The 25,735-nt window shown below is 32.5% G+C and overlaps 3 protein-coding genes and 2 long non-coding RNA genes across 7 annotated transcripts in view; 2 read left to right on the forward strand and 3 right to left on the reverse strand.

Moving 5' to 3' along the window:
- ush (Zinc finger protein ush) overlaps positions 1-9,799 on the reverse strand; it is a 164,622-nt gene extending 154,823 nt beyond the window's left edge. The window contains exons 1-2 of the mRNA XM_012491381.3: positions 9,684-9,799; positions 9,308-9,385 (exon numbers count right to left, since the gene is read on the reverse strand). Of these exons, the coding sequence (XP_012346835.1) occupies positions 9,308-9,347 (40 nt within the window). The 5' untranslated portion in view covers positions 9,348-9,385; positions 9,684-9,799. The remainder of the gene's footprint in view (positions 1-9,307; positions 9,386-9,683) is intronic.
- A 769-nt stretch (positions 9,800-10,568) lies between these two features.
- On the reverse strand, positions 10,569-11,312 carry LOC147656372 (uncharacterized). Its single transcript, XR_015294589.1, has 2 exons — positions 11,182-11,312; positions 10,569-11,098 (listed from the first exon to the last, which is right to left on the reverse strand). It is a non-coding gene; the product is annotated as an uncharacterized LOC147656372 (long non-coding RNA).
- Positions 11,313-12,583: 1,271 nt separating this feature from the next.
- LOC147656373 (uncharacterized) lies at positions 12,584-14,308 on the forward strand. 2 transcript variants are annotated; one of them, XR_015294590.1, is made up of 2 exons: positions 12,584-12,743; positions 12,824-14,308. It is a non-coding gene; the product is annotated as an uncharacterized LOC147656373 (long non-coding RNA). The 2 variants fall into 2 exon arrangements; XR_015294591.1 differs by having other exon boundaries at positions 12,588-12,743; positions 12,840-14,308.
- Positions 14,309-14,920: 612 nt separating this feature from the next.
- On the forward strand, positions 14,921-17,765 carry LOC100869404 (uncharacterized). Of its 2 annotated transcripts, XM_086915750.1 has the most exons (4): positions 14,921-15,622; positions 15,925-16,128; positions 16,567-17,346; positions 17,490-17,765. In XM_086915750.1, exons 1-4 carry the CDS (start codon positions 15,569-15,571, stop codon positions 17,493-17,495), a joined length of 1,044 nt encoding a protein of 347 aa, XP_086771876.1. In that variant the 5' UTR covers positions 14,921-15,568; the 3' UTR covers positions 17,496-17,765. The 2 variants fall into 2 exon arrangements, with proteins under 2 accessions (XP_086771876.1, XP_003697229.1); XM_003697181.3 differs by having other exon boundaries at positions 16,567-17,661.
- A 2,733-nt stretch (positions 17,766-20,498) lies between these two features.
- Mtpalpha (monolysocardiolipin acyltransferase Mtpalpha) lies at positions 20,499-25,732 on the reverse strand. Its single transcript, XM_086915747.1, has 11 exons — positions 24,921-25,732; positions 24,471-24,580; positions 24,122-24,394; positions 23,785-24,035; positions 23,279-23,662; positions 23,032-23,202; positions 22,687-22,909; positions 22,417-22,626; positions 21,896-22,091; positions 21,195-21,397; positions 20,499-21,110 (listed from the first exon to the last, which is right to left on the reverse strand). Exons 1-11 carry the CDS (start codon positions 24,991-24,993, stop codon positions 20,910-20,912), a joined length of 2,295 nt encoding a protein of 764 aa, XP_086771873.1. The 5' UTR covers positions 24,994-25,732; the 3' UTR covers positions 20,499-20,909.
- Between the last annotated feature and the right edge of the window lie 3 nt (positions 25,733-25,735).

A 25,735-nucleotide genomic window follows, 5' to 3' on the forward strand; every position in this document is an offset into this window, starting at 1 on the left:
GTTGTTTGTCCGGCTAAACAAGATATTATTACGGGCGGCGTGCACTCGAGACGAGACACGAGCTCGGATCTCCTTCCCAAACGCTTTCCGGTATCGCTTCTGGAAACAAATAAAGAGGCTCCTCACGATCCTCGTAAACCCTTTACACCGATCGTCACGACGATGGAGTGGAACGGCGTGATTTTATCATTCGTGTGGATTTTGCGATTAGCAATTAATTTCTTGCGGAAGAAATTGATCGTGTCGTGCGTAAGGGGATCGGTGACGATCGATTTTCGAATCAACTTTCTCTCGAAACTTTAATTAATTAGAGATTAAGAGTATTTTTTTTCTTTTTTTTAATTCGCCAAAGTTGATCTACTCGAGTTTATAATCAAATATAATCGCGTATTTTTAATATAACGGAGATTATAAAAAAAGCCTGTTTGAAACTAAAAAAGTTGCGATGAAAATCGGTAGACGCAGCTCGAGAAGGCAACTTTTTCTCCAACAAAGGAGGAGAAGAAGGAAGAATGCTCGCGTGCGTTGTATCGGGGCAACGTGGCCGAAAACGTGGAGGACACGAGGCGTTTATTCGTTCGGACAGCCTTCGTCCGCTGGTTTAATTGCCATCGAAAGGTCGTCCTTAATTTCACGTTATCTCGATCGGGAGAATTCGAGGCCGGTACTGCCACGAAATGACCGAGGCGCCGCTCTTATCTGAAGAGGCACGGATAAGCCCGATGATTGAGGAGAAAAGGAGCACTCGAGAGATACCTCGACCGATCGGGGAACCAGCAAGGGGACCTCGCAGCAGAAATCGTTGAGAAATGACACACGCCAAGTAAATGCACGCTTTCTTCCCTCTCGCGTGGCTAACAATGGTTACGAAGAAACGTCGTCTCGAAAATTTTCCATCAACTATTATTATTAATCGAATTCGAGTCTCAATTTTTTTCCAGAAAAAAAAAGAATTCGCAAAAGAACTCGTTCGAGACGAGACGAGAGAGAGAGAGATTCTTTGACGCGTACCACCCACCGCTACTATCCTTCTCCTCCAGAGAATGTATCTCATCTCGGGGATCGCGAGGAGGGCGAATTAAAAAGAAGACGCGTCGAACACAGCCTATCGCGTGGAAATCGTTCGCGGAATACCCCAGTTGCGAAACCGGGACAATTATCTGATTTCGGCCGTGGCGAACAACGAAACAACAACAACGGCCAAATCGTAGCTGCCCCGAGATCAGATGCGATCTTCTCTCCGCGGTTTCTCTCCCCTCTGTCCCTTTCCCTCGCCGTGGAAGAAGAAAGGGAGAGGAAGAAACTCTCTCGTTGTTCCGATCAGTTAACGCTAATGAGCGATATATTTGGAAGGCGCTGGCAAAAGTTGCCGTTTCATGCCTGCGCGCCACCAAAAACGGTACACTTTTATTGCATCTCGGCCCGCTTAAATAGCTTTAACAATAATTTTAATTAAGAATTCCGGAGGGCATGCAGCGCGAAAGGGAGGAGGATGTTCGTTTTCAACCGCGATCGGCCCCCTCCCAAAAAAAGAATCGTAATTACGCCGTAATTCGGAAACGAATTATTATATCGCGGCGAATTACGGTTAATTGCTATCGACGAGAGCGTTCACCGGCGAGCCGTTATTTCACGAATGATTCGTTAACGAGAGAGAGGAATTAAACGAAGCTTATTTTCCACATGCGTCGGGCAGATGCGTTACACTTTGTCGCCCGAGATGGGCGACACTTTTTGTTACGGACAATTACTACGCAAATACAAGTTTGAGCGGGACAAGTGTTACACCCGTATTAGGTCTCGTACGTCAACGTGGACGTACGTACGCGAGCGTGTATCGCGATCAGAGAGGGGGAGAGAGGAGAGAGACGAGGAGGCTTCCGACTGTCCGCTTTTATCTCGAGACTTGAGAAAACGCAGACGCTCCGTGGCGAGGCTAATCTGCCTGGTATCGGGGCCCTAAAACCGCCGCCAGGAGGCCAGAGACAACGGTAATAGGACAGGGAACTCGGAACTGCTGTGCGAACTTTGCGCGATTGAACAAAACCAAGTTTGCCGATATTCCTTATTATTCTTCCTCGAGAAGTATGTTTCTGATTATTATCTTTGTTCTCGATCGATACTCGATCGACTCGATGGAATCGTTCGGCAAATTACTTCGTTTCGATGAAAAGAGAGGAAGGGAGGAGAGAAAAAAAAAAAAAAAGAATGATAGAAGAAGAAGATAGGACGGGAAGGAAGCGAGTAAATCTCGAATAAATCTCCCCTAATTTAGCGAGAAAAAAGGAGAAAAAATCGTTATTGGCTCGAAATCGGCCAATTTGATCTTCGAGGAAAGGAATCGGAAACTGTGGAAGCGACCGAGAGAGGCGATTAAAAAAGGCGAACAATGCCGTTTCGAAAGAGAGATCCCGTAGATACGGCGGGGGCCGACGATAATTAGAACGGGACCATCAGATTTTTTCCTTTCCTTTCCTCGTGCCGCGATCGCGACAAAAGAACTCGTCGATACGGTTTATCCATAAACCGCGCATTGTTTCGACCCGAGATTATTCATATCCATCCGTGTTGGACGAGCGCACTGTCGATTAGTCGTCGCGATCCGCTTTTGATCGGCGGATCGTACGAACGTGACGATCGCCAGGTTGAAATCTCCTATCGCTGGCTATCAGCTCATTACGCTAATATTCACTCGGAATGCCAGCCCGATATCCTATCTCGATCGTGCCTCTCGCGATTCGCAAAGGCCTTTTTGCGGCCATGTGTCTCTCTCTCTCTCTCTCTCTCTCTTCTCCACACGTGCGCAACTGTTGCATGTATACGTATGTATGTATGTATGTATACGTAGAGAGGTTGTGCCATTTTTGGAGCAACCATGTGTCTCGCCCCATTCCCGACCACTTTCGCGAAATCATATCCGCATTTGCGACCACGTCACGGCTTATCGACTGTTGATTTCGTTTCGACAGATATATACACCCCTCTCCGCCTCGAGTAGTTCGAAACGCTTCTCGAAACAGATGTTCCTGCCGCGCGGTTCGAGTTCGAGGTGGGGATTCAGAGAGGGATTGAATAACGCAGCGTAACGGAGGGAAGGGATTTATTAATAAAGCGAGGAATTCCCTTCGATCGTTCCCTTCCATCGATTTAACTAAGAAGAAGAAAAAAAAAAGAAGAGAAAAAACGGGAGAGAGAAACTCGAGGCGAGCTCTTCGCTTAACACGAAACACATGTCGGCCGCATCAACCGCGTTCCCACCACGAATCTATTAAAGCCCTTATCGGGGGTAGGCTATCGAAGAAAAAAAATTCTCGGAACAACAAGGAACGTAGAAGAAACGTAGAAGCAACGCGTTGAGGAGAGAGAGAGAGAGGGGCGAGAAAAAGGAAAAAGGGGGGCAAAGTTGTGTCCGGCATCGGGAGGTACATCGCGGTTATCGGCGTAAAGCCGCGTTTACACGCGTGTAAAGGTGGTACGAAGGCTGGTTGACACCGGAGGCAACGGAAGAAGAGGCCTCGGGAGGAGGAGAGAGGCCTAACACACGCGGACGGGATAAGGGAGAGAAGAGGAGAACTCGCAGACACCATTCCAACGATGCCAGGGCCGTGTCGTAACAGGCTGGAGTGACACCACAATGCGGTGTAGCAATTTGTAGGCTCGCCCTTCCTCCCCGTTGTCTCTCCTCTCTCTCTCCTCTCTCTCTCTCTCTCTCTCTCTCTCAGCCGCCTCTTCCTCGGCCGTGTATTTATGAGCCGAGTCGGGAGAACCGCCTGTATCGGTTCCTCTCGCGCTCGGTTAAAGGCAGCAAGGATGCAGGGCGCGCGAAACGAGTACACACGCCAGGCCTCTCCTCTCTCTGGCTCCACCACCGGGGACCACGCTCGGGGAGCGTACGTGCTATTGCTGAATAAGAAGAGGAAAACTATGAAGGAGCGGAAGAAGAAGAAGAGGAGGAGGAGGAGGAGAAGAAAAAAGAGAGAAAATGGGGATGAAGAGAGGAGATCCGCGCTACGGGAGAAGAGGATCGGGAGAAGAGAAGGGCTAACTAGACGAGATCAACGGTGCGATAGTTGTCTCTCGTGCGTTTCTTCGCAAAGAAGACACGAGGGGGAGAGGACGAAAGAAGGTGGACCGAAGGTGGCGAGGAGAGAGGAGAGGGCCCGACGAGGTCGAACGAGTTGGCGAACCGGGGAAAACGAGAGGGATAGAGAACATTGGGGGGAGACATCTGCGCCGGTTGTGGATTCATGCGTTTGCGCGGAATAAGGGGGACCCGGGCGAGGAGGAAGATAAGGGACGCTGATGGACCTTCCTTCTCGTCCCTTCTTCCTCTTTCTCCTCCCTCTTCTCACTCTTTTCATCTTCCTTCCACTTTCATCCAGGACGACGCCTGTGCACTCTCGTGTCGTTACTTCTTCTCCTCCTCCTCTTCTTGTTTCTTCTTCCTCCTCCTCCTCCTCCTCCTCTTCTTCTTCTTCTTCTCTGATTCTCTTTCTCTTCCCTTTCACGTCACCCGCTCATTGCACACACCGGCGGCCGATCGACACTGATAGCCGCGACGACTGTTCGCGGGTAACCGGCCACGACGGAATTTGCGACTTCGCTTTTGTGCCTTCCTTCAAGATCCGGAGGGAAGCGTGTGCCCCTTTGTACAACCGATAGATTCGACCACGAGATTTCGGGAATCTTCACCCGGCCAATTGAATTCCTTTCCCTGCGCGGCTATAACGGCGATTCCGAGAAACGTAATTAACCGTTTCGACCATCTCTCTCTTCTTTGTTTCTTTTTTTTTTTTTTTTTTTGCTATCTTCTCGACGTTGCGTTGTCTTCATATAAATCGTAGGGACAGGTGGTGGTATCCGATCGAAATCCTCGATTCTATTAAATAGGATATTCTAAAGAGAGAACGACACCGAGAGCTCGTTTTTTCAACGTAGAGAACGTGAAGAATGCGACACAGCGGCAAAGGTGATAAGCGAATCTTGGTAAAACGCGAAGCGTAAAAAAAAAAAGACATGTAATAATAAATCGGAAGGGAGAATTATTGGAAAAGGAGCGAGGAAGGAAAACGTCGATTGAAAATGTATAAGCGCTTTTCCATTGAAAATTTGTTAAATTAGGTCGAAGAGAGGAACGAAACGAGCCTCCCTTCTCCCGATTATTTTACCCTCGCGTCCGGTCGAAACGAGCCGATACTGCGGATATTATTTACGGCCAACACGATTCAATAAAACATCCATATAAAATCATTGGTTATTAATTTGACGGGTGCTCGCGACGGGGGGTGATTGCTGCCTCTCCACGGGGTACCTTTTATCCCTGGAATCGTCGATTACCAACGCGATACAAGTGGACGGGGATCCGGCCTTCTCCTCGACCCTTCCACACCGAGGATAACTCGCGACAATGCGTTAACTCGACGAAAAATATCAATCGAGATACATAAGGCAAAAGGAGGTGGGTACATTTCGATTTGTTCGCACCGCGGATCCAGAGAGGGAGGAGAAGGTCATCTTGGAATTTAATGATTGTTTAAATCGATACATTATATTTCGAGAAGATAGATTTCGAGAATTATCGTCGCGAGTAAACATCTATGCACCGAGTATTTTTAAAAAAAAAAAAACAATATTCAAACTCATTAGCAAATTTCTAATTCGTATCGCGATTCGCCGATTCATCCTTTCCCTCTCAAAGAAGGAGAAGAAAGAAAGAGAGAAATAAGCAAAAATACGTTATCGGGCGTTTCTTTCGATCGGATTCTACCAACGAACGGGAATATTCGCAGAAACTAGTAATAACGAGTCGGTGCATGATGACGCACCGATATCCAAAAAGGTAAAACAATTTCCCCTATATACTTGCCCACCAGATATATTGGAAACGATAAAAGCGGGTATCTACCTTGGAAGCGTGGAATCTTGCGCGAAGGCCGAGCGCGAGTCGAATTCGAAAGAAAAAACGTAGAAAGGCGCGTTCGTGGCCGGGCGAGGAGATAAGAAAAAATCGGGTGTGACGTCAATTATTTGCAATCTATCGCTTTGGTTATCGGTTGTTTCGCGCACGGGGGACCGTGCCTCTTCCGCGAAGGACGTATCTCTCGTATAAACGTTTAATCGCGCGCGTCCTTTCCCGAAATCGGCGAACTTTGGTTGCGCAACCGGCCGACCGTGCCGTGGCTCGAGCGTATTTTAGAGCTCTCAGCGGCGATAAGCGGCAGATATGTTAATCTTTAAGGCGATCGCGGTGCACTGTCGCGAATTTCAGGCACGTACACCGCCGCCGTCGGAGGCCGAGGAAATTTTCCCGATTTCTTTCCTGCAATTATCGTATCGTGTAACAAATAATTAATTGGATTATTGCAATACTGGACTTTGATTTCCTCCGCTGGATTTAACGTAACATTTGTATTTGTGCATTGAAATCGGTGCGACGCTTTCTTTTTTTTTTTTTTTTTTCTTCTTTATTTATTCGATAAACTCGTAGATGAATTAAATAACTATTTCGGATTCTTTGAGCGTTAATGCTGCTAATGAAATTAGTAATTTTATAATAGAGAAACGTTTCGCGGAGAAGTGAAGATTTACTCGAAGAACACGTGCATAAATTTTCATGAAATTTTACATCGCTAATTGGAGAATTAATTTATTGTTACGCGTTTCGTTTCCATTACAAAATCGAATGAATCGATAATAAAATTAACGATGTTGGAAAGACGATCCTCGAAAATAACGATTTCAAATTCGAAATAATCGAAACTTCGACTGACCGTCTCGTGACTGACCGATATTCAAATCAACAACACAGGTATCGAATCTTAACTCACCCCGAGGACCACAAAGAGCCAAAACGAAAAGAGCCTACCCATTCCAAGATTGCTCGTTATTAACTCAATTACCGTTGCTCCCAATTAGCAGTCACGCGCGTGGCCCGACGCGTCCAGCCAATAATTACAAGGACATTAACGTCCAGGTGAGAAAAAGGTGCCTATGCAAAACTTCGAATCGCTAATAAGGAGAAAGAGAGAAGAAAAAAAAATAGTGTCTTCCCGGAGAGGAGGAGGGGAGGAGGAGGAGGAGGAGGAGGAGCGAGAAGTGGATACGGGGCGAATAACAAGGCGCGTCGTCTTTGTCGTCGTCATCGTCGTCGTGAAACCGTGAAAACGGCGTGGCGATGGAGGGTGAAGGAATGGAGGAGAGGAGAGGAGAGACAGCTGGTTCGACGAGTCGGAGCCACGTGAAAGTGGCCGGCAACTTTCGTGATCGCGGGGGCCACGTGATCCAGCCGCGACACAAGGGCGGCGAGGGGACGAAGGATCCAAGCCCGGGATCGGCACCCGCGATCTCGTCTGGCCTCGATCGGTTTTACACCGAGATCGAGAAACGTATATAAATACAACGCGATACGAATTCGAGCCCAGGATCCTTATGAGCCACGATCCCCGTTCCGCGATCGTCGATACGATCGACGACGGTCTTGGAACTCGATGGATTTAATTGGTGGCCGCTACGGTTAAACCAGTGTCGCGAATGGAGTCCGCGATTGCGTAAGATACTCGTCGAAAGGGATACGAGAAAGGAAGCATAGACGCGGAGATGGCTGGGGGAAAAATAGGAAACGAGTTTTGTGGGGAGAGATGGCGAAGAGTGTCGAAATCGAAATTTCTTCGCCTATGTAATCGTTTGAGTTTAAATTTGTCTAAAATCTGAATGTAATTACTCGCCACGTGTATGGGATCGAATATGATTAAAAAATTCGAATATAAAATGTTATGGTAATCCGTAATCAAGTAATTAATTTAGTAAATGTAGTCGTTTTTCTAAAATCTATTTGCTGAATACAATACAAAATACACTGATAAAACGACAATATCAAAATCAAATGTATATTTATTAATAAAAATATCAATTTATTAACTGATATAATATTCTATATTAACTTTCTTTTACAACTTATGTGATTGACACGCGTATATTTATATATCATATATCAAATATTTACGTACATTGCTAACAAAATTATTTATCTAAATTGATATATTTTTGTTTTTGCATGATTTTATCAAATCAGATTTCCATTAATAAAAATTTAAACTTCGTTATTTATAAATTAATATATGCGTCATACTTTGATTAGCAAATATACTTATTGAATGAATACATTTACCGTATCAGTAAATTTAGTAAACAACTTCCCGGAACAAGTTTTGTAACGATATCGGTATTGATGGTTTAGACTTTAAAAGTTGTGCGATTGAATATAAATAACAATAATATAAGAGAGCCCTAGACGATAGAAAAACGATATAGAAATATTTCTAAGTAAAGTGAAGACGCAATACGTTACAAAAATAAATATATTAACACAAAATTTTAACATATCCTACTCTCATCTGTTTTATCTGTATACTTGATTATCCTAAGTGTGTGTGTGTGTGTGTGTGTGTGTGTGTGTGTGTGTGTGTGTGTGTGTGTGTGTAATATATATTAAAAAATAATATAATATAAACTTGACATGTTGATACTTCAATGTGTAATAAAATGTTAATAATTGTATTAATAAATATTAATTGCAATATGTAACGATATTACATCATTTCCATTAATTAACATAAAAAACGTGGAACATAACGATATCTATAATATTAGAGTACGCACGCGGTCGAGCGCTGTATGTATGGTCAACCACGTGACCCAGCAAGAGCTTAAAAGGTCAGCTGACATCAACGAACTTGTCGTATGACAATATTTCTTTTCTCTCAATGTCTTATGATTTAGCAATCGAATCAATCGATATTATAAAAAAAATTGTGCAATTGCGATTAATTTTTTAAAAGGAAAATTTCAATTCGATATCTTCTTAGTATTTCGCTTCGTTGAAACAATCAAACTTTTAAACAATGTATTTTCCCGCCAATAAGATCACGATGCGAACGCTGATTGGCTAGACACACGATGTAGTACCAATCTCGTTCGAAAAGATAAAACGAAGAGATGACGATAAAAATGGCGGAAAGGGCTATTGTCTTTGAGAGAATTACAAGTGATATGAATCAGACGAGACATTTTATACGGTGTATAAACGCTAACTGGAAACGCGGTCTGACAAGCAAAGACACCCAATCACCTGTCAAGCAACGTGGCGACCGGCTAAAAGCACGCCGTCGAGAAACCCGTTTTTCCGGGTACCTCATCGCACGCGACGAATACGGTTTAACATGCGTTATGCGAAACACGAATATATTGCTGAACGAAAGAAAGCAAAGATATGGGAAAAAAGAAGGAATCACGTATTGGTTAGACTCACGTTTTAGTGGTTTTGGGTTGCTCTGCTTGCGGCGTGACATCCTCTGCGTTCTGCCATCACCAAATCAACGTCGACATGCTTGACATCGTTGCAGGTACACGCGAGGAGACAAAAATCGGTTGTTCCAGATCGTCGTGACGTCGTCGACATATAACAAATGACACAGCACACGCAACGAAATTGGTGTTAGACGAAACAGGTTGTTTGTAAGACAATAAAGCCAGGATAAAGAGATAAAAAGCAAAGAGATAACGAACACTTCGAGAGGCACAAAAAACGTTTTCTGATCACCGGACAATGTATGTCGCTGACAAATGATATTTTCTCGTTCGATGGCTTCGAATTGTTTTTTAATTGATCTTATATTCCTTCTTACCCGTGCTTTGAAGTCGATTCTCGCGTTTTTTTTTTTTTAAACACGCACAAGTGTCGACGAAAAACGTACACACGCACCACGACAACTCGCACCGCGGCCGCTGTCAGCGAGCAACTAAACAAACGCGATACCAAACAACCCCCACTCCTACAAATGCAGCGTGACTACGTGCGACGGAGTGGAGTAATTGCAGAGGGGATAAACTCCGCCCATTATTCCAGTTCAGCTCTCGAGAGCGGGAAATTTTAAAGATACGTTTACCGACAGAGAATATGATCGATTATCTGAGATGGCAGTAGTTTGCCAATATGCTCAAGACATCAATTATTTTAAATTCAAATTAAAAGAATGTAAAAAAATTATAAAAAATATTGATAAAAGAAGCTACAATATTCTAATAATTCTATTTGATATTTTCCATTATACAATAAATTTAATAATTAATAGATAAAATACATAAATATACATAAATAGAAAATAAAATATAATTTTAAACGAAATCAATCAATGATAGTATTATCTTAATTATCTTAAGCTTTCTCAATACAAAAATATATTTTATAATAATTTGCAATGAAAAATAATTATAATTATTCAACCTTTAAAAGATCTTTAGCGACATCTATGACAGAATAGCACAATTTTAAAACATAATATAATTCATACTCATATGATAATTAAGATTTGGTAAGATTTTTTATATTTATGGACAACAGTAGATATTAAAGATATCATGTATACCGACAAAAATTTATTTTTCGTTAAAATAATTATTATATCTTAAATCTTCATTTAAACTACGATATATTAGAATTAAATATACGATATGTGTAAATAAAATTTAAATTTTACTATTATATCTTGATATTAAAATAAACTAAACTCTTTTAAATTAAATTGAATATATATAATATATTGTAAAGTATATGATATATCATAATTTTAAAAAAATATATATGTTATAATAATGCAGTAAGCAAAATAGTAAATCAGCAAAAATTGACAAAATATTTGCATTTTTATTCTATAAGTATAATATATTTATTGTCGGTATTTTTTCAAAATTCTTATTCCAAAGTTGGAAACATTTTTATCTTTTATATTTATTTGCTTCTTCGATTATGGATGAGAGGTATCTTCAATTCGATCCAATTTTTACATGGCATCGTTTCTTCGAATGTAAACAAGTCAAAGACCAATTATTCCCACTACTATTACCGATACATGCTATTTTTGGACGAGAGCCGCGACCGAATTCAAACGATGCACCAAATGCATCCGCAACCGAATTTTGTAATATATCAAATATATCTCCGTCAACAATACGAATTCTGTCCTCCATTTTTGATTTGACTGTGAACACTTTTGATTTACCGTGGTTATGCCATTACTTTTTACAAAAGATTATGACCTGTCTAAGAAATGCACAATACATTTCATAATCCATGTATTGTAATATAAACTAAATCCGTCAAGAGTCATAATTCTAAATACTTACTGACATAATACGAAATTCTATGATATGAACACGGAAAATTTCGAACAATTCGTTCAGTGGCGTTGCCAAAAATAAAATGACATTTTCAACAATTACACTTCCACACAAGAAACTATAAACGATGCATAAACGATGGAATGGTTGTAATTTTATCGAAGAATTGTCTGAAGGTTGCACAAAGAATAAAAAGTTAATGACGAAAAGAGAAGATTAAAAAAGACGAAAATGATTGCAAAATGAAACAGGCATTATTGGTATTATAGCAGATTTTAAAATAAAGATATTAATTTTAACAATGTGCTATTGTTTTATGCTATTATTTTTAATGTGTTATTAAAATTTTTCTTATAGATAATGACACTTTCCAAAGTAATAATTATGGAATAATTTAACACGTTAATACCAGTGTAACAAAAACATGAATGACATGGCAATTCTTTAAACGAAATGAATCGACGAATGTATGCAGGCGAGCCTTCGTGTTGACGCGAAACGAGAAGGAAAAGTTTATCTCTAGATTTTTAAATAAAAAACATCGAACGCCTGTAAATCTCTGTCTTTATTTGATAACTCATATACTATAGATAAATATCGGTATTGAACGGAAGCAATGAAAAATCTTGTCAATATCAGTCTTTCCTTTATTATATATCTGATCATAATATTAGAAAAACAATTACTAGACTATTAAATATTTTTCGCTAAAAAATCTGATATTTCCTAAATACTTACGTATTATAATATTTGTTAAAAAAATTAAGAAAATATCCATGTGTCAATTAGCTTTAATAATTGAATTAAAAAAAATTTAATTTTTTAATTTAAAAATCTTGGAATTTAAAATTTATAATAAAATATAAATTCAAATTTGAGATACGATTTTCATATTTCCTTTAATTAATTTATCAAGACCAAACATTTTATTATTCGTGCGTGTTTCTTGACACGTATTGAACACTATGGCTATTTTTGTACACTGCTTTTCCTCCTCGTACGCATTTGAAATGCGTACAACGTTTAGTTACCTCGATCATGATATTAATTAGGATTGCAAAACAATACGTAGTAAGTACATTGATACGAAGATCGGAGAAGGCCGAGTGGCTAGCCTTGAAGCCCTCCGTGGGGAAAGTAAGATAGGAGGAGATACAGGATCGAATATTCTGAACGAAATTTGTTCTTATACGATATATTATCCTTTAGATGGAGGGGGGAGTGGAGGGGGGAGGTGACAATAATTTGGAACTTTCGATTAATCGTAGCGGATGCTTTTTTTCGCGATCATTTACTAGATACTTATTTTAAAAACAATGTCAAAGATACTTTTGCACAATTAACAGCGAAGCTAGCGATAAAGCATGAACAGAAGACGCACACTACGATCATCGATCACGAGTTCGTCGAATGATTCCCTTGTTGTCTATCGTGAACATTCGTTGTCTTTACATTCGTCAAATCGGTGGGACGCGTGCTCCTCACGAGAATCGATATTAAGTTAATTAAAGACTATAAAATTATTAAAAGCGACCATTCGTGGCGCACTATAACATACCCCGATAAAGGTACGATGAAATAACAAGTAAAATTTTACGATAAGCATTTCATTATGAAAGAAACAATTAAAGTGATTTACACTTGTTAGCCTTCTAATTGTACAGGCATGTTTGCCGATTATTCGTGGGAATGTCGTCCTCGATTATTCACACCAGCGTAAATAAGTATGGAGCGGTGTATCAAATATCTACTTTAATCGTTCTACCAATATAAATTGTAACCAGAATGATAATACACAGAGAACGATGAAGATATCGAACGATAAAATTACTAGAGACGCAAGAATACTGAGGGAAAAGAATTTACATAGTAATATTCCATGCGATTGCTTGCTACGTGATAAGAAGCCTGCTCAAAAAATAGCGATAAGAAACCAATGGATATACACAATATACGTAGAAAATCACATAGAACGTGGCAAAATGATTTCAAGATTGTTATGCGTTCATAATTTCATCACATTTTCTGCTCCGCACAAAAATCTATAGATAATCATAAATATGAAAACTTGTCGATAAACGATATTATGTTTATTTGTTCTGAACAATACAACAGATCAACCTATTTTTAATGAATTGTTACGATACCGTTGCATGTACATTGATAAGAATATGTAAGAATTATATGTATGTCACCCTATACCGAACATGATTAAATAACTAGCTGCTACGGGATGCTCCATTTTCAAAGCCGATTATGACGTAGAATGTTTTTTCCAACGGCTTCGACTTCAAATATTGAATAATTCGAATCTCACGAATTTCATTAAGACGACATTAAGTCGAAAAGCCTTTTAAGAGCCTCTTCTTCCATTAAAGGATTCATAATTTGAATTTCATTATTTTTATCAAATAAAAAAATAACTTATCTAATTAATTTTCAAAAAGAAATTCATAATTTCATTATTTTACAAATCTTTTTATTTTAAACTTCGTCTATTTTTACCTTGTGCAACAACTAAATAGGTCATATTAAATGAATTATACTAACAGTGATAATGGATAGATGGATTTCGCAAGTTCATAATCTTATTGACCTATATAATATTAGAAATAAAAAAAGAATTTTAATTCGAAGAACATAAAAAGTTTTATAAAAGCTAAGAAATAAATATATATAATATTAGAAAATAGTGACTCTCACAACAAGTTTCGAAGATAGAAAAAAAGCCAAGATAATAAAATAGATTAATGACGTGCAATAAACATTAGTTGTCAGACTCTTGTTTGTGAGTTTATTAATTATCTCTCAATAACTCCATTTTGTTTTAGTACGCTATATAAATATATAACCATTAACACGAACATTGTCTTGTTTTACAAAAATTTCCGTATTTTCAATATCGCAGAAAATCACAATTAAAAAAATGGATTTATCAAAAAAAAAAACAATTTTTTTGTTATGAAGAATCTATTTAAGAATTGTAATAGATAATTTCCTGTATCCACGAATGACACCGATGATATATTATGCGTATATATATGCTATGTACGATTTTCAAGAAAAAAAAATTGAAATATTTTCAAGAAAAAAAATATGAAGCAATGAATTAGTAAATATAATATTGAACAAACGATTCGATTTTTGTTTATTTAATTAATTATTCTTTTATGAAAAATAAAATATCTTCATTTTTTTGTTCAAAAATAAATATTTTAAACAAATACAATTACGAATTTCGATATAAATATTCAATGGACCATCTTACCAATTTTTATTGCGAAGAGAATTGCGAAAGAGAATGTTAAAAAATAAGAGAATGATAGAAGAAAAGGCACAAAAAAGTCAAAAACCAACATCAGTCTCAACATCAATTATATTTGAATTAATTACTTGCAAAGTAAGCAAATCGGTACAATTAATAAGAAATTGCACCAATTTCATTAAAATTCGAGAATTTCACTTTTATTTCCATATTTTTTAATTATTTGATTTTTTTACTATATCACATGATATTCGTATAAAAAAGAAATAAAAAGAAAAAATTTTAAAAGCAATAATGTGATAAATATCAAAATATAATGTTATAAACTTTATTATAGATACATCAAGACAAAGATGTTGGTATATTCTTAAAACATAATTTATTTTTTTTCGTTCATCTATTAAATATATTCGAATAAAAGAATAAAAATGAACATGGAAAAGTGATTAGAATTGAAATCATAAAAACATAATATTATAAGAATAAACATTTATTCTACGAACTTACAAAACTCTCACATTACAACGGGACAAAAAGGGAAAAGTGAGTGGCAAAACGACAATTCGGAGGCTCGCCTTGCAATACTTCGCTTTTACGAAGTACATATCGCATTCAGTGTTCTATCGCAATCAGACTATACCGACGAACAGTCGCAGGAAGAGAAAAGCGAAGAGATAGAGAGAGCGAGTCAGATAGCTTTAGAATGTGGTGTAGGAGGGTTGAAACTGCATGACGCTAGTGAGCGCAGTGATACCATGACGTATCGACCGAGCGCGCCACGCAGACTGACGTCATGATCACGGCCCAAGTCAGACAGCGAGCACGTGAACAGCACGCTGGTGATCACGCGGTCGTCGGCTGATAGTACTCTTCCGATTGGTTGATTTCGACGAGCCCCTCCATACGATTGGTAGAAGTGAAGCGCGCCGCATGATCACACACACGATCAGCACAGCATGCCGAGCCAACCGACCTGAGAAAGCTTCATTGCATTACTAGACGTTCAACGATTACGTCCCTAAGCTACTTTTCGTTTGAAAAATATCGTATACGTTAGAGTACATTTTCTCGTCAACGGACGAGCCTCTTTAACATACTATATACTCGTGCTACATTTTCTCTAAAAAAATGGATACTAATCAAACTCCTCTTTCACCACCAGCCTCACCCCAATTCAAACACGTAAGTGAATGTTGAATTAAAAGTACCGCCACTGCAGTGACTGACTAATTTGCCCGCGAAATATGAACATAGCTGGAAACGACAATCCAATCCTGTTTTATATATATAATTTTTATTATAACATTTCTTAATTTTTATTTCTTTTTTCTTATATATTTTTTTTTCTTTCGTTCTTTTTTACTTCATACATTTTTTACAGAATCATTTTCATAGATTTTTTTCCTTATTTTAATTACTTAATTTTTTTATTTCTGCAAAATTCAAAATATTTCATAAAAAATTTTCTTTATTTTTTTCTACAGATTGAACCACTTCAGTCTTCGTTTAGCGTTGCAGCACTTTTGGGAGATAAACTTCAACAGAAAGCAAAGACCAATATGAATATAAAGAAAAGTAACAATGGAACTACTCGGCCTGGTTTACCTCCAACTCCTCAACCTTCTGATTCGGAAGAAGATGAACCTCTTCGAAAAAGGCGATCTATGGAACAATGTGAATTAGCAAAAGTGAGTATTGACAAAGACTTTTTTTGTGCTCATTTTTAATTACAAAACTATCTCATTTTGATTTTTTTTTTATCGCTCTCATGTATATTATAAGACGTATGTGCGCATGCTTTATAGAGTTGTTTTGCAAGATGACCTCATTTATTGCATGCATTCACTTTTACACCATTTTTGTTGCTTATCCTTTGAGCAAATAATACCTTCTGACGGTATTTGTTTCAAAATAATGTAATTTTCACATTATTCTAAATGACTTTTATATAGATATTAAATTATAATCATAAACTTTCATCTTTTTTTTTTAATCATTATTATATATTAATAATATATTCATACATATTATTTTTTTCATCAATCAATTTAAAAATGTTTATCAATGTAAATATTAAAAGAAGTGAAATTTATCAAATTTATATTTATTTTTATTATTTTTAACAGTTACTCTTGGATGGTACACCACCCCCGAGTCCAGAACCTGCCCGTGTATCAGTGATAATGCGTGCCAATCGAGATGGTACCTACAGTCCTGCCAACTTGATACCAAAGATTACCACAATGTGTTCACAACTAATTCCACATAATTCACAACAGACTTCCAATCTACAGTCCGAACCAACCGCGCGGCAGAATACAGTGGAATCGGAGAACATACTGAAGAGTCTTAAATTCAAAATGAGTCTACGAAAAGAAGAGATTATTATAAATAATAAAAATACTGATCGCGAGATTATTCAACCAAAATTACATCCACTAGCACCAAAACCTGCACCAATCATGGTAACCGGATTGTTAGGATCTCCTTTGGTTCTTCCACGAGCTCCTCTTTTATTAGTCACTGCACCTACAACATCAAATATAACTACTCCAGAATCAGCCATACGACGTCGTGTTTATGAATGTGAACATCCAGGTTGTGGCAAGAATTATTTTAAATCTTCTCATTTGAAAGCTCATACACGGACTCATACAGGTGAACGACCATTTTCGTGTCCTTACGAAGATTGTAATAGACGATTTTCAAGAAGTGATGAATTGTCACGACATAAACGAACACATACTGGAGAAAAGAAATTTGCTTGTCCTATCTGTCAAAGAAGATTTATGAGAAGTGACCATTTAGCAAAACATGTTAAACGACACACTAGAGATAGATCTTCGTCCATCCGCGCCACTGGTGCTCAAACTTCTATCACACAAATGACACCTACACCTTTAAAAGTAAGTTTACTTCCTGTTATAGCACCACGCATAACACAATCAACCCAACAAATAATTGCACCGCAATTAACGGCTTAAAAAATATAAAATATTATATATTTAAGTCGTATCTAAAGCTGTGAATCGAGCTTTAATTATTGCAGGATTGAAAACCATTCCGATATTGTGAAAAATTAATTGTTTTTTGATGGATAATCAAAAAAAACATACGGTTATAACAATGGATATTCTCTGCGAAAAAACTTATCCCAAATTTGATGAGAAATAACTTCGAAATGTGAATATTTACAATAATATAAATTATACTTTTACATATTTTTTTTATGTGTACTGCATAGTGACTATGTAAAACAAATTAACAAAAGCGTACTTAAAAGGAAAGCACTAAAAGCATGAAAAATAATAATAATTCATAAGAAGAGGCTTTTTTTTGCCGTCCGAGAACCAAGTACCTAAGTGTATCTGTGATCTGTGATGCATAAGCGTGTGAGAGAAAGGATATTTATTTAAAAAGACAGTTTTTTTATTAATTATGTATATAATGGTTACAAAATTATTAAGATTATGATATTTTTCATTATATAATTAAACTAATTATGGATATATATATATATATATATATATATATATATATATATATTATATCATATCTATACATATGTATATATAATTCGTCCAATTAAACAATGTACCAGACAAGTAAGACTTTAATATTATATATAAAAATAAGTTTAAAAAATTTTTTTACAAAATTAAAAATTAATTAAATAGTCTACATATTTTCATAAAATTATTGTAAATATATATAATGTTTAATTTATTTTATATGTATTTCCTGTGTCCTTAAACATCTAATTATATTAAAGATTATATATATTAAAGATTTACAACAATAATTTAATAATTTTTTTTAATTTTTATGGCAATTATTTATAAAATTGAGTCATTATTACTTAAAAAATTAAACATAAATTATTTAATTAAATATAATTATTAAATTAAATTATATAATTTAAATTTAATTAATATATAATTAATTTAATATATAATATATATTAATTCTCTTTTAATTATAAATCTTTATTTTTTTACCTTCATAAAAAGTCAGATACATATATAAAATTTTTAGTCGTAGTTAATTGAAAAAAAATGATAAGTGATTTTTAAATATCAATCTTTGATTTATTTATTTTTTTATTTAAAATTTAAATTTAGATAAATGGATAAAACAATAAAATTTGATTGACTTATTAATTTGACATAAACATTTTTATAAATATTTTGTAATAACGATATAATTTTTCATTTTATATCATAAAAAATATATATTTCATTATATATAATTTAATAAATTATGATTATTAAATATGAAATATAAATTATATTATATATAAAAATTGCAATATAAAATAAAATATTCAATTCTTATATTAAAATAAAAAATTTTTATCATACATTGTATAGAAAATTCGAATATATATAATATATAGGATATTATTTTGTTTGATTAAAATCCATAAATGATGCAATATTTTTTAAAATGTCTATTTTCTTCGATAAATCTTTGATAAATACAAGAAACATATGTGTATATAAGAATAAGTTTTCTAATGGGAGATAAATAAATTTTATAAAATTTTTAATAAAAAATTAACTTTTAAATATTTTTGTAATGCAATATTCTGATATTTTTTATAACTTGATTTATTAATTTATAATAAAATATAAATAAAATATATATATATTTATCATTTTATCATCAAATATCATATATTTTATCATTTTTAATGAATACAATTAATAATAATTGATAAAAATTTATATAGAGAAACTAAAAAAATTTCATTGTAAGCATTACCACATTCTTTATATTAGCAAAAAAAAAATCATGGTAACGTCAAATATAATTCAGAGTCATCGATTTAGATAAGATTTTTTATCAATTGTTTGCATTTATGAAAAAAATAAATTGTCAAAAATAATTTCAAATAGACAAAAATATAAATATATTTTTTGTTTAATAATTTTAACAGAGAAAAAGAAAATTTGTGATAGTTATAAAGCCGATATTCTTCAAAATTAGAATAAAATTCAAAATTATAACAATGTTATGTAGTCAGAAATATATATATACGAATTTTTCGTTTTCTTTTATTGCATTCTATTGATTACATATTACATATTACACTTCGTATAAATCGCATAATATCTATAATCATGTATATTTTCATTTTATTAATACTGTTATTATTAAAATAATTCTTAATAACGTAAAAAATTAAATATATTAAAAAACAGAATGATATAATTTTTAAGTTTGTATTCATATTATTTACAAACTAAAACTAATAAATTATACAGGTCAACTGAGATATGATCCTTGTTAATGGCTTCTCACGAAATGTCGTGGTTTCTTGCATCAGCCAAGGACTTGAATTCTTTTAATATTGTAAATGTCACAAACAAGTATGGGACCGGTAGATGATGTAAAATGTCTACCTGATTATCCTTATTTGTTTTTATTAATATTTTTTTTATTATTAAAAAAAATGATACATCAAAATTTTATCCTGTATTAAATATATAAAATAATTATTCGATAATAATAAAATTCTAAATAAAAAAAATATTAAAATGAAATTATTCAATATATCATAATAAATATCATCACAAATTATTATAAAAACGTTACATATGAAATAGTATCTTTTTATTTCTAAATTTTATTTATAATAAAAAATATTAAAAATAACAATAAACAAATCTCATTATCTTATTACAATTATATTTACATCTTATTATATTTTAAATTTAAATGCAAGTTTATATTCAGTTTTTATAATATTTTGTTTAATATTTTAAATAATTAATTAATAAATTAAATTTATTTAAAATTTTTAAATCATTAAATATAAGATTCATTTTTTACTCATCAATAAAGTGCAATATCTTCTAAACATTGCATCAAGAACTAGAATTCCACTCCTACATCTTTCATAATTCAATGGAAATAAAAAATGGAAATTAAACGATAAATTTATTCATATACATTTATCAGTCATTCATTATTAAATAGCTTATAATATATAATACATGCTTATACATGCTATTTTTTTGATGTAAATTTTTGTAAAGGGAAATTAAAAAAATTATTTATGCTGCTATGAAAATTTATTAATATAAAATTAAATTTTTTTAACATTTTATTTTTTATATTTTATAATTTAAAAAATAATAAAAATTACATATTTCATGTATTAAAAAAAAATATGTATGTACATTTTGTTTGTATTTTTATCAAAATAGACTATGATATTATATATTATGAAAATATTTATATTATAAAATATATGTTTTCTAACATAGTATAAAAATCTCATAATAAATATATATTTAATCAATTTGCATTGATGCATTGAAAAAAGTTCAAATTCAATTATTAAATTCATCTTATTTATCAAAAAATATAATATTTCTAAATATTTATGATTATTCTTAAGCTGTTTATCAGTATAATTTCAAAAATGCATTTTTAAAGCTTTACTTTTATAAAATTCAAGTTTCTATCTATGAAAACTTTTATTAGGGTTGGATGCCATATCATATAATGTTTGACATGGTTTAAATGCATCACCATAATGATTTTGAAATTCTTCCATCTTTTTCACTAATTTATCAGCACCATAAGAATCTACCCAACGAAAAGGTCCACCAGTAAATGGAGGAAACCCTAATCCAAAAACAGCTCCTATATCACCTTCCAACTAAAAAAATATTTATGTTCAACAAAAAATAATATAATTCAATAATTTACTAATATATTATATATATAATTGTAAATATTTTACCGGATTAGCCAAAATATTTTCCTCTAAACAAAGTATTGCCTCATTAACAAAACGAGATACCATTCTTAATTGACGATCTTCAATAGATGTACTTCCTTTTGGTTCAAGTTTATATTTCTTCAAAATATCTAATGCTGAAAGATTAATATTTCTATTCTTAACATTAGTTTCATATATATATATTCCTTTGCCTGATTTTCTTCCTGAAAATAACATGTATTTCGTTAAATACACATACACAAAGAAATGTAAAATTCTATACAGACCCGCGAGGCTGTCTCGAGTTTTTATATACTATTACTTTGAATACGCGAAACAAGCAAGAGAGACAAATTAAACCGCAATGAATACGTGTATTTATATATATATATATATTATTATTATATATAATATTAATTTTTGTTTATAGCATAAGAAAAAAATTATTCCAAAATCACTTATTTTTCAAAAATATTTCTAAAAAATATGTTCTGTTAATTTGTTTTTGAAATCATCTTTTTCGTGTATAATTGAATTACACGTCTGTATTATAAACTTTGCTTAAAATTATTTATTACTAACACTTTTATTTCAATATGTGTTTAAATGCAGCAAGCAAAGAACTGCGAGATATTTTTGATTTTACTAAAAAAATCGTCCGATAGTTTGCCCAGGTAAGGAGAGATACGCCTCACGATATTATATAATAAAAAATTGAATACCTAGAAAACCAGCTTTAACCATGTCATTGAGTATATTTATATCTCCACTATTAAAACGTTCACCTAATGCCTTTACAAGATATGCACTTATGTGAGCACCAACATCAATTCCAACTTCATCTGATAAAGTAGCTGCTCCAACAGGAAATCCAAATTTTTTAGTTAAATTATCCAAATCTATAGGATCTACACCTTCCTATTTTCATTGACATAATTTTATATCATGTACTTTATAATGTATATATATGTTGTATATACATAGTATATTATATATGTATATTATATATTCTTATTGTATTATATACCGAGTATCTTCAAAATCATGATAAAAACAATTATGTGATGAATCTATGTATAAAAATAGAAAAAAAAATTTTTTATTTAAGACTTTATTTTCAAGTTTGAAAAATTTTCAAATATTTTTTTTTGATTTATTTTTATATTATCTCACTTGTATCATGATTTCACAGACATTCTATATAATAATAAATAATAAATATAAAAAAATAAAAAAGAACTACCTGCATTAACCTAATAGCTTCAGATAATAAAGCACTCAGTACTCTTGTTGTATAAAATCCAGGACCATCTCCAACAATAATAATTGTTTTCCCTTGTTTTAAGCCTACATCAACTGCAGTTTTAATTGTTTCAGTCGATGTTCCTTTATGTGTTATTATTTCTAATAATTGCATTTTATCTACTGGAGAGAAATAATGCATTCCAATTACCTATAAAAACATAATTTTACTAAATTAAATTAAAGAAAATATATTAAATATTATACTTACTTTATCTGGACGATTACTTCCAGCAGCTATTTCATTAATAGAAATTCCTGATGTATTTGTTGCAAGTACACAGTAATTTGGTGTATTTGCTTCAATTTCTTTTATAACTTTATGTTTAATTGTAATATCTTCAAATACAGCTTCAATTACTATATCTGCATTTTTAAATGAAGTATAATCTAATGTAGAATCAAGTTTAGAAAGATATTTATTTTTTTGAAGGCTAAAAATAAATTTAAGAAAAAATAATAAAATTTGATAATTTGAAATTTTTTATGTATTCATACATGTGTATAAACATGTATCATATTTTTAATGAAAAATTAAGAAACTTTAAAAACTAACTTAGAATATTTTTTTTTTTTCACAGCAGCATCCATTCCTTTCTGTATTTGATTAACACCACGGTATAAAGCAGTTTCATTTGTATCTTTTATAATTACATCAAAATCTTTATCTATGCTTACTTGAACAATACCTGCTCCCATAAGACCAGCACCAACAACAGCAATTTTTCTAAAATATATATACAATTAATATTTTGCAAGAAAAATTACTTATTTTTACATGGTATATATAAAAATATGCATACTTAACAGCATTTTTTGGCACTCCAAAACGATTTTTTTTACAAGTAGTTTGTCCAAAGAATAAATTTATAAGACCTTTACATTGAGGTGTAATTGCTAATTCGCCAAAAGCTTTAGCTTCTGCTTCATAACCAACTTTTGATCCCTTATCTAAACCAATACGTATTACATCTAAGATTTTAAGAGGTGCAGGATATAAACCCCCAGTTTTCTTCATCACTTCTTTTTTTGTTCTATTAAATACTTGATCCTTTATAAAATCAAAGGATAATGCATAATTCGTAAGTTTATCAATTAATGTTTTAGAACTTCGATCAATATTTAAAGTTTTATTTGTAATATCTTGTGCAACTTTAATAGCAGTCTCTTCCAAATATCTCATTGTACTGGAAATATTTTAAATAAAATTTTCATACTTTCTATAAATATATATTAAATCTATGTATATATATATATATATATATATATATATATATATGTCTATATATAAAAATGTATCAAATCTTACTTTTGTTCTGGTGTTCCAATGCCAAAACCAAGACGATTTACTAAAAGATCTACAAGTCCTATTTGCTTAGCTTTAATTGCTTTAACTTGTTTACCAGTGAGAATCATATCTAGAGTATTAGGAAGTGATATTAATTGAAGTAATCTTTGTGTACCACCTGCACCAGGTAAGACACCTAACATTACTTCTGGTAAACCTAAACTAGTTTTTTGATCATTTACAGCAATTCGATAATGACAAGCCATAGCCATCTATATCGATTAAATAAAAATATGAATAATAATGAAAATTATAGATCTTATAAAAATAGAATATATAAATTTATTAAATTATATACCTCTAAACCTCCTCCTAAACAACTACCTTGAATTGCAGCTATAATTGGTTTTTGATTTTTCTCTATTTTTTCAAAGATTTTTTGAGCTTCAGAAGCTATTTTATAGCCATCTTCTGGAGTTTTAAAAGAATGTATCATATTAATATTAGCACCAGCAATGAAGCAACCTGGTTTTCCACTTATAAAAATTATTGAATTTACAGCAGAGTTTTGTTCTATATTTTTTAGAACATCAACAATTTCATTCATTACTTCTGAATCTAAAGTATTTACCTATCATATTTACAAGTAAAAATTAAATTTATTTTATTTATTAAATTATTTGTGAAACTAATAGAATTATATATACCTTAACTCCTGGAGAATCTAAAGTAAGAACTGCTACATTGTCCACAACTTTATATTTCAAATGTTTTAAATTTGTTGGTATACTCATTGCTCTCATTGATTTATATAATGCTGAAAGTAAAATTTACAATAAAATCAAAACAAAAATTATACAAATTTTTGTACAAATTTTATTATTTATTTCAATAATTCTTACTAAAAATTTCCTATTTATTTCATACTTCTCATTATTATTTCCTATTTATTTCCTATTTATATATTTATTTCCTATTTATGTCATACTATTTCTTACTTTGCATACATATTTTCATACTTTATCAATATTTTTATATTATATACATAAATATAATATGTACAATATTGTATACAGTGCTAATTTTTATGTGACATAGATATATTATTTAAGAACAAATGTTCATATAAAAATATAACTTTTTTTATATATAATTACCTGTTCGTGTTGCTATATTTTTACTAATATGCGAAACATTTGCAAGTGTACCCAATAATCTATATTGCGACATGTTTTTAAAATATTAAAACACCTATCCTAGAAAACTATTATTTGCACATGGAAGACTGTGAGAAAATGAAATATTACGCATGCGTATAATCATAGGTATTAACTTGTGTATAATTATACTAATTTACTATATGTTTGAATTTTGACATTTTTAATTACAACTTATTATATTTGAAAAACATAAAAAATAATAATTATATAATAATTATATTTCAGGATTCAATTCTTCAATTCTTTAATTCTTTTAAAAAATTAAATGTTTTTTGAATAATGACTTAATTTAATTTTATAAATATTAAATATTTTTAAAATAAAAATATATATATATAATACATTATATATTTATTTTATTATTATTATTAAAAACATTTATATATTATTATTATTAAAAACTTAAATGTTTTCATATAAATAAAAATGTTAATAATAATTGATTATATATATTTCATACATTTGATTAATATGATTTATAAAGTTAAATAATAGTAGAAGACAAATAATATGATTATTATTTTAAAATTAAATAAAATTTGTAATCAATTCAGCAAAAATTGATATCGATGTACACATCGATACAATTTTATGCAACGAAAAATTGATTTTGATATCAATATTTAACTATCCGATTAAAATATATATAATAAATAATTAAATCATGTGATTTACTTATTTTCTTTTAAAAATTTGGCATCATAAATAAATTATATGTATATATTGATATTATATGTACAATATCTTATGAT

This window comes from Apis florea, unplaced genomic scaffold (assembly GCF_048593485.1).
Source record: "Apis florea isolate Af1SG1 unplaced genomic scaffold, ASM4859348v1 contig_3793_pilon, whole genome shotgun sequence".
Taxonomy (NCBI): Eukaryota; Metazoa; Arthropoda; class Insecta; order Hymenoptera; family Apidae; genus Apis; species Apis florea.